Raw genomic sequence first — 9,996 nt, 5'->3', positions numbered from 1 at the left:
ATGACCCAACTCAGCTTCCTGCTGTTTCTCATTGTGGCCAGCAGAGGATGCAGTGCTGGTGAGTCTCCCTGTCAGGGCCCAGTCCCCCAGCTCACCTGCACACAGCTTTCAAAGAACACACACTAGGCAGGGTTGCTTCCAGGAAGGGGACTCTCCTGAGCCAGAGATGACGTCTTTGAGAGGCACAGAGGCCACCTTGGATGTAGTCTGAGGGCTGATTTCTGGCCTCTGGAGGGACCTGGTCTCTAGCAGTGAGACTATTGCTAAGACATATCCTGGGTCTCGTTCTTTGTCTCTGTGTGGTCCTGAGGGGACCCTTGTAAGAAAGGTGTCCTCTCTTCACTATTTCCCACTACCATGGCCTGCAGTGACCTTGGTAATTGTGTGGTATACCCTGTGCCCAGAGAATGTTCTCTTTATAGTCTTCTCTCTATAAGAATAGCAATGGCATTTTAAAATCTGTATTTCTTTTAATTGTTATTTATTCATTTTTTAAAAGACAAACACCTGTTTCTTTCCAGAGTACTGGGGATTGAACCCAGGGCCCTCTACCACTGACCCACATCACCAGCATTTTTTATTATTTTTTTATTTTGAGATAGGGTCTCATTAAGTCACCCAGATCACAGGTGTTTACCCCCATGGCTGGCTGAGAAAAGCATGTTTCTACATATTATCTCACTTGATCTTTACAAAATACTATTTATTAGCTTCATCCGAGGCAGAAGGAAACTGAGGCTCAGGTGTGGCAGGTAGAACCCAAGGACTCTGCCCTGGAAGCCTGAGCTACTTAGGCCTGAATCCCTCTGACTTGAAAGCCTGTGATCCTCCCACCCCTCCAGACTTGTAGACTGGTTTGCAGAGTTGATGCTCCTGTACAAGGTTCTTCATTCTGTGCCCCTGCTGGTCTCCTGGCTAGAGTCTCAGCTCTGTCACCTCTCCCTCTGCCTCAACCCCCTTAAGCTACCTGTATTTCCTCCTCAAGCCGGGCTTTGCTCCATTCTTTTCTCCAGGTCTTTGGACATGTTTTTCTCCTGCCTTGAATTCTCTTTTCTTTCTTCCAACTGATGAATCATGTCATTCTCTCAGAGTACACTGTAGTGTCACCAGAACTAGAAAGCCTCTGTCACTAAGTCATCCTACTCCAGACAACCCCTGGCTCCCTTCAGACTTCTCTATTCTCATCTCAGAGTCTTTCTCTTGTTCTCCTGAGTTTATCCTTCATTCCTTTTAATAAAATTTTCTGTTGGTTTTGGCACCTCCCTCTAGAGGTAAGTTCATGGGGATGTTTAATTTCTTTGAACGCTGGGTGCCCAGGGCAGGGCTTGGCCCAGCACAAGGTCGTGTGGAGGGAGGGAGGTAAACCTGTGCTGGATGCTGGCTCAGATGGGCTGATGGATGATGCTGGATAGCTCAGGGTCTTTCAACCCAGGCCACGAGGCTCTGCCACAGAGGTGGAGTGAGTTGGGGATTAGTGGCAAGGGAAGGCTGGGTTTTGTGTCAAAGCTGCAAAGAGAATGAAACTCTGCATATTCTCTAGCTGTGAGCAATGCTGTTTCCAAGAAATGGACCTGGTCATCATTGTCTCCATCTCTGCCTAGAAGCTGCAAAGAAATCAAAGAGAAGTACTTTGGTGCAAATGGTGAGTAAGGAGCCCTATCAGGATTTTGTCTTCGGTGAATTTTTTTTCTTTTTTCTTTTTTTTTTTTTTTTTTTTTTTTAGCTTTTTAAAGTTCTTTTTTGGTACTGGGGATTGAACCTGGGGCACTTTACCACTAAGCTACATCCTAAGCCCCACCCCCCTCACCTTTTTGAGACAAGGTCTGTCTATGTTGCTGAGGCTGGCCTGATCCTTCTGCTTCAGCCTCCTAAATTGCTGGGATTACAGGTGTGTGCCACTGCACCCAACTGTTTTTTTGTTTTGTTTTGTTTTGGGTTTTAGTTTAAATAAATGTGGTAAAAAGTATATGCTATATATAGGATAAGCTTTGTAATTTTAACCAGTTTTAAGTGTACACTTCAATGGCATAAATTACTTTCTCAGTGCTATGCAATCCCTACCACTATCCATCTCAAGAAAATTTTCATTATTCCAAACAGAAATTCTATGTTCATTAAGTAATGAACCCATATTCTGCCTTCCCTAAGGCCTATGTAGCTGCTGTTGTACTTTCTGTCTCTATGAATTTGCCTATTTTAGTTTCTTCGTGTAAGTAGAATCATAAGGTAACTGTACTTTACATCTGGTTGCTTCCACTTAGCATAGTGTTTTCAAGGTTTATAAATAGCGTGAATAACTAATTGCTTTCAATCAGTTGTGTATAGATATATATGTCAATATATGCACAATATAGATTGTATGTGATGTGTGTATACACACTATTTTATTTTTCTGTTGAGTACATCAGTTATTTCTATGAGTCCTGTGACTAATCCTGCAATAAATGTTTAGTGTTTGAATCCTATTTTTAATTCCTTTGGGCATGTACTAGAAGTGGAATTGCTGGGTCATATGAAAATTCTGTGCTTAATTCTGAGAGGAACTGTTGCTGAGAGCTTGGATAATTCTGTGTTCTGCCTCAGTCAGTAGGTTGTTATTCAAACTTGAGGGTGTTCCACTACACCCAGGGATGCATAGTGACAGGACTCAGGAGAGGAGCCCTTAGGCCATGTTTCTAGTTCCCAGAGCTGTCCTGGTCATGGCACTGAGATGGCATGAGCTCCCAGACAGGGAGGCTCGGGGCTGGTTCTCTCCACAGATGGCCTGTATCTCCTCCGGGCCAAGGATGGTGCCATCTACCAGACCTTCTGTGACATGACCTCTGCGGGTGGTGGCTGGACCCTGGTGGCCAGTGTGCACGAGAACAACATGGCTGGGAAGTGCACGGTGGGCGATCGGTGGTCCAGCCAGCAGGGCAACAGAGCAGACTACCCAGAGGGGGACGGCAACTGGGCCAATTACAACACCTTCGGGTCTGCAGAGGCGGCCACCAGTGACGACTACAAGGTGGGTGCCACTGGGAAAGGGTGAGGACCTGAGTGTGGCTGGGCCACAGCATGTAGGAGGGGGGTTGGGAGGGGGGCTGAGGACATGGGGCTGGAGCAGAAGAGAGAAACAGTCACATGCCTCGAATCCCAGCTTCCTCCCACAGGCCATTAGGCGGGGGGGGGGCGGGGGGGCATGATCTGCTGGAGGTAGGTGTGTGTGAGCACGGCTGGCCATCTGTCCACCTGGAGCCCAGAGCTGTTAGCTCAGCTGAGGGAGCCCATGTGTGTCTATTGCCCCTGTGGGACCTGGGCTGGTCAGTCTCAGTGTTGGTTGCTTTTCCAGAACCCTGGCTACTACGACATCCAGGCTTCGGACCTGGGCATCTGGCATGTGCCCAACAAGAGCCCCATGGAGAACTGGCGGAACAGCTCTCTGCTGAGGTACCGCACCATAACTGGCTTCTTCCAGCACCTGGAACATAATCTGTTTGGCCTCTACCAGGTACACAGGGCTGCGGGCTGGGACTGGCTGTCCTGGGTGTAGAGAGAGGCAGGTGTGTGAGGTTGGGCAGGAAGCACCTTGCCATGGCCCTTTCATGTTGCCTAATCCTAATGTTTGATGGCTTCTGTTCCACTTTCCTCAGAAATTCTGAGCCAGATGACTCATAATGGCAATGTGGGGGGAACATGGGAGGAATGGAGGAACCTTAGATAGGGCAAAGGGGAGGGAGGGGCTGTGGGGTAGGAATGATGGTGGAATGAGTTAGACATCATTACCCTAAGTACATGTATGAAGACATGAATGGTGTGAAAATACTTTGTGTACAATCAGCGACTTGAAAAATTGTGCTCTATATGTATAATATGTAATGAATTGCATCCTGCCATCATGTATAACACATTAGAATAAATAAATAATTTAATAAAGAAAAAATAAATGCTGAGCCAGAGAAGATAAGAGACCCAGGAGAGAGAAGACTTGGGGGGGGGGTCAGGCGGGGAGAGGGAGAAAGGGAGGGAGAGAGTTCACCAGTTGGCCTGGTTGTAGGAGAAAAGCAAAAGAGGAAAGATTCTTATTTTTCCTGGTTTTGAAATAATCTCATTTACTGGGAAAATATTGCTTTCTATTAATGAATGATAGTAACCTCCCAAACCCAAACGATTGTTCTTGTCCAGTGATTTTGTCATTGTTGTTTCTTGTAGAAATATCCAGTGAAATATGGAATAGGAAGGTGTTGGGCTGACAATGGTCCAGCAATACCTGTGGTCTACGATTTTGGTGATGCTCAGAAAACTGCAGCGTATTACTCACCCATTGGCCGGAGTGAGTTCTTAATGCTCCTTGAACTCTTGATAGCAAAGATGATAAGTTCAGTTACCATAGGGAGGTTACTTATTAACACAGCTCATTCTCTTCAATGAATGTTACATGTATTGTCACATATAATTTGTGCAACTATCCTTAAGGACTATTATGAACCCCACTTTATGAATCAGAAATCTGAAGCACTGAGAGGTTCAGGAACCTACCTGAGATCACAGTGCACAGGCAGGAGAGTAGCATATGGGCTGGGGAAGTTTGGCTCCAGATTCTGTTCCTAGCTGCCCCATTATCAACCCCTCAGCAACTTATTGAGACCAAGATTCATGTATAAAGGGCAAATAATGAGACAATTTTACTTCTATTGTGAGGGGTAAATATTTATTTAATGTTCATCTAAGTTTGGCGTTATCTCCTTTGTTAGGTTGAGCCCTATTCTATAAAGTTCAAAGCTGTTGTAAATACATCTAGAATTTAAAATTTTAAAATAAAAGAGAAGCCAGACATCCTAGTGTCTGTCTAAAATCCCAGATGCTCAGGTGGCTGAAGCAGGAGGATTGAAAGTTTGAAGCCAACCTGGGCAACTTAGTGAGACCTTGTCTCATAGAGACAGAGAGAGGGAGAGGGAGAAGGAGAGGGAGGGAGGGAGGGAGGGAAGAAGGGAGGGAGGAAGGGAGGGAGAAGGAAAGAGAGGGGAGGGGAGAGAGAAACTATTTGCTGCAACAAGCCTTTTTACATGTTTGTTTGTGATTTCCCAATATTGTTGAATTTCTCCATACAAGCGCTGGTGAACAGAGACCCTCTCTGAGAACCAGTTCTTGAGTTCTGGGGTTGGGAAAAAGTTGATGAAGTTTGGGGCTGGGATGCACCAGTCATTGACCACAGTAGTGCTGGCCTCCACTCTTGAGCCCCAGCCTGGCATCCACACTCTCTGGGCAGCCTAAAGAAAGCTATTTCTGGCATCCTCCTTGAGTGCTGTTTTCTGCATCTCATTTTCAGACGAATTCACTGCAGGATTTGTCCAGTTCAGAGTATTTAATAATGAGAGAGCAGCCAATGCCTTGTGTGCCGGAATGAAGGTCACCGGATGTAACACTGAAATTGTGAGTCTTTGTGGGGACCAAAGGCACTTGTGAATGAGGCTGTGTGTGTGTGTGTGTGTGTGTGTGTGTGTGTATGAGTGTGGTGTGAGCATGTGGGGCGGGGGGGGGGGGGAGCGTAACTTCCCTTCCTCCTTGCTGAGTCAGACAATCTATACGGGAGAGGAAGCAGCACTTAAGGAATTCATGAAGGAAGAGTCCAGCCAGGGAATCCAAGAACAGATGTTCATAAAAGTTGCAGGAAAGTCAGGAGGAGATGGTGTGTCACTAAGCTCAGCGTTGAGAAGTCTATGGGAGAAGATCAGCACTGCCCATGGAGAATGGATGGGGACCACAGATCCCTCTGGATTTGGCCATTAATACCTTTGGGCTCACCAGCAGCCCTCTCATCACCACCTCCTCCTCCCCTTGTTTCCTAGCACTGCATTGGTGGAGGAGGATTCTTCCCAGAGGGTAATCCCAGGCAATGTGGAGACTTCTCTGCTTTTGACTGGAATGGATATGGAACTCATATTGGCTCCAGCAGCAGCCGGGAGATAACAGAGGCAGCTGTGCTTCTCTTCTATCGTTGAGAACTTCATTCTACGGGACCCAGAGCTCTTCTCCCAGGGATGCGGTCCCAAGGATGGAGAACCACTTGCTAGTAGCCGAGGAAAGAAAAATAAATCATATTAATTCATGCATTGGTGTTTGTTGGTTGGCTTTGTGACACTGTGACCCTATGTTGATCAAGAACAACTTAGAGGAGGGAAAGTTTATTTGGGCTCATGGTTTCAGAGATCCAGTCCATGGTGGATCAAGTTCATTGCTCTGGGCCCCAGGTGAGGCAGAACATCTTGGTGTGCAGCAGGGAAGTTACTCTACTCATGGCAGCCAGGAAGGAGGTAGAGAGAGAGAAAAGACAAGAGGAGAGGAGAGAGAAGAGGTGGGCTGGGGCCTCAAGGAACTTCTAGGACACACTCCCATTGACCCCCTTCTCCACCATGCCCGACCTGCATACAGTTACTTGCCCAGTCAAATTAGGATGAACTGATTAGATTACAATGCCCATAATTCAATTATTTCACCTCTGAATATCCCTGAATTAATGCAGGATCTTTGGGGAGAGACACCTCATATCTAAACCACAAGTGTTTTCATGAATTCTTTTCATGTAGGCAGTGAGCACTGTTGGAGATTTCAAAAGACCGTCAATGCCTCTGAACAATTCTACACCAAACACTCTTGTGCTTGGAATGTTGGGGCTTAGGAATCCCAACAGGGAATATGCCGTCCCCCAAACCCCTTCAGGTAACTCTTTAAAACGGCCAGAGGAGTAAAGGGCAGGGAGGAGGCTTTTTGTCCTGCTCCTTCTTACCTTATCCATATGGATGCTCAGTTTGCATCCTCTACCTGAAACTCCTAAAGAAGGAAATAGTCTTTGGGGGGTGGATGAGGATGCAGCAAAGAAGGAAGAGACACCCAATATCCATATCTGGTGTCTGACAGCCTTGGTGGTGGGTTTCTCCTTAGGGAAGCATGGGGCTGCAGGCCTCTGAGGATGCCTCTTCTAGGGTAGTGGCTAATCCTCCTGGGATCCCATCTTCAGGGCCTTGTTCAAAGGGGCCAAGTGACCCAATCATCCCCACTGGGTTATAGTACAGGTGGGACGGGATGACATCAGTACTGGACCTTGGTTAAATGTTAGGCATTTCAAAGGGGGGGGTGGCTTTATTGGAATATATAACTGGATATTCAAAGCAGATCAGGGACTCTGGAGATTGAATATAATAAAATAAGGAAGTAATCTACAGAGGGACAATTCTACACCAAACACTTGGAGGGTTTGGAGGCCCTAGCCAGAGCACTCCCTTTGTGAGCAAAGTGGAGGGATAAAGAAATTAAAGGAACTGAACTTTTAGGAGCCCTGAGATGTGTCTGGGTATGGAGTGGTTAAAGATCAAGGACATTGCCTGGTTAAAATGCACAATATCCTTGTACGGGAAAGAAGCTGCTATCTCTCAAGAGAGCTTGCAGAAGACAAGGGAAGGAAAGATTTTGCAGCCACTGTGTGGGGTCTGGCACCTGAGGACCTGATTCCTGACAAACCTGGGATGGGCCTGAAATACAGGTCCAGTTAACACATGCTGCACAACAAGGAGTGCACTTAAGTGACCAGCAGAAAATCAAATGTGGAGAGAGGTTTACACAGGGAACAACTGGTCATGAAAACCCACCCAGCTCTACCCCTGCCCCTCCAATTGGCTGCTTGCAGGACAGGCTGGAGGTGAGGTGTCTGGTAATGAATTCAGAAGAGCAAGGACAGGAGAGATTGAGTTTGGAGACTGAACCCAAGACCAGGAAACGTCGGGGTGGGAGGTGACATAGTGGACTTAGAATTGAGTCCATTCCACCACAAAAGTGGAATCCAGGGGAGATCCCTGGGGTATGGTCTTCCAGAGTGCTCTGGCAATTCCTGGGCTCTGAAGGTGCAGATTTAAAATCTCCAGACCAATTGATATTCGGTGAAGAGCCTGGATCCTACATAAACCTAAACCCTGCCTCCAGGAATTCCACCTATAGGATTACCTCTCTCACTCCAGCAATCCAGTGGGTGGAGCATCACGCTCCAGATGACCCCACCTAAATCTACTGAGAATCTGAGAACATTCTGTACTCTAACAGGAAGAATTCTTTAACTTTGCATTGAGATTTTCTCTCTCTCTCTCTCTCTCTCTCTCTCTCTCTCTCTCTCTCTCTCTCTCTCTCTCTCTCTCTCTCTTTCTCTGTTTAATTCTGACCCTAATGATATGTGAACATTTACACATACTCATATTTGTGTTTTCTCATTTCTAGCATTTTTAAAGCCAGTTATTTTTTATAGAACCCTTTTTATAGAAACTAGGATGTTTGAAGGTATATTTTAGTTTCTCCTTTTTAAAAATTTTTTTTCTTTTGTTTTTTTTTTAGGTTTAATATTTTTTTCCTTTAGATACATATTTTTTTCTCTTACCTGTTTCCCTTGATTCTCTCTCTATATATATTCTTCTGCTAATGGCCAATATCCATGTTCTCTCTTCCACTCTTCTTTTAATTTTTTACTTCTTATCTTCTCTCCTTCTCCCTCATAATCATTACAACCTCTGTCATTTCTGTTCTCTCCCTGACCACCTTATGAAATTGTAAACTCTTTTGCAAATGTGCTGTTTTTTTTATTGTAGGCAATAACTAATCCCATCATTGCCTTTCATTGTGATGATTAACATTGCTACAGTAGGAACTACTTGGTTTAATTCTGTATATTGTTTGCATTGGTGGTGGTTGTTTTTGTCTCCCCCTAAACAGTGAAGTACTGGAAACCTTCAGGGAAACTCTAAGTCCATAGGGAAGAAACTCTACTGCGTCAGAGCCATATGTTAAATGAGAAGACACACAAACAACATGAAAAAGCAAGGGAACAAATCACCTCAAACAAACCAAGATACTCTAATAACAGAATACCACAGTGGAAGAAGCATCAGAGAAGGAGTTTAGAATGTACATAGTTAAACTGATCTGTGAAGTAAAGGAGATATAAGAAGTGAAATTAGAGAGAAACTACAGGAAGTGAAATATCACTTCAATAAAGAGATAGAAATTCAGAAAAAAAATGCAGAAATATTTGAAATGAAGTAATCAATCAACCAAACTAAAAATTTAATTAAAAGCATCACCAAAAGACTAGATTACTTGGAAGACAGAGTTTCAAGCAATGAAGACAAAATATATCATCTTGGAAACAAAGTTGACCATGAAGAAAAGATGTTAAGAGACCATGGATAGAATGTCCAAGAAATATGGGATAACCCCAAAAGACCAAATTTACAATTTATATAAACAAAAAGAATGTACACTTTTTCAATGAAATAATATCAGAAAATTTCCCAAGCCTAAAGAATGTAATGGGAAATCAAATACAGAAGGCTCATAGGACCCCAAATATAAAAAATTAGAACAGACCACCCACACCAAGGCACATTATTATGGAAATGCCTAACATACAGAACAAGGATAAATTTTAAAGGCTGCCACTGAAAAATGACAGGTAATGTTTAGAAAGAAACCATTGTGGATCTCAGATATTTGCTTCAGCCAGACTCTCAAAGCAAGGAGAATAATATAATACCAATCTCTGCAAGAAAATGGATATCAACCAAGAATTTTATAGCCAGCAAAATTAAGCTTCAGAACTTATAATGAAATAAAAACCTTTCATGATAAACAAAAAATTAAAAGAACTCATGGCTAGAAAGCCTGCACTACAAAATATACTCAATAAAATATTTCATGAAGCAGAAATGAAAAAAAATGAATACAAGCAAAGGGAGGAACTACACTAAAAGAGCAGTGAATAAATGGAGAAATTAATTCAAATTAAAAACTAGAAATAAATCAAAATTACCAGTAATAAAAATTATATCTCAATAATATGCCTTAACTCATCAATCAAGAGATGTAGACTGGAAGATTGGATTATAAAACAAGACCAATATGCTGTCTCCAAGAGACTCATTTCATGGGCAATGACATCCACAGGCAGATGGTGAAAGGGTGGGAAAAATCTATCAC

At 44.0% G+C, this 9,996-nt stretch overlaps 1 protein-coding gene across 1 annotated transcript; it reads left to right on the top strand.

Moving 5' to 3' along the window:
• LOC144374087 (intelectin-1a-like) lies at positions 1–6,092 on the top strand. The gene is made up of 7 exons (XM_078037037.1): positions 1–58; positions 1,541–1,642; positions 2,760–3,007; positions 3,332–3,490; positions 4,192–4,312; positions 5,309–5,412; positions 5,829–6,092. Exons 1-7 carry the CDS (start codon positions 1–3, stop codon positions 5,979–5,981), a joined length of 945 nt encoding a protein of 314 aa, XP_077893163.1. The 3' UTR covers positions 5,982–6,092.
• Positions 6,093–9,996: the final 3,904 nt, after the last annotated feature.

Source organism: Ictidomys tridecemlineatus, unplaced genomic scaffold (assembly GCF_052094955.1).
Source record: "Ictidomys tridecemlineatus isolate mIctTri1 unplaced genomic scaffold, mIctTri1.hap1 Scaffold_576, whole genome shotgun sequence".
NCBI classification, from domain to species: Eukaryota; Metazoa; Chordata; class Mammalia; order Rodentia; family Sciuridae; genus Ictidomys; species Ictidomys tridecemlineatus.
This window is presented reverse-complemented; position numbering and strand designations above follow the sequence as displayed.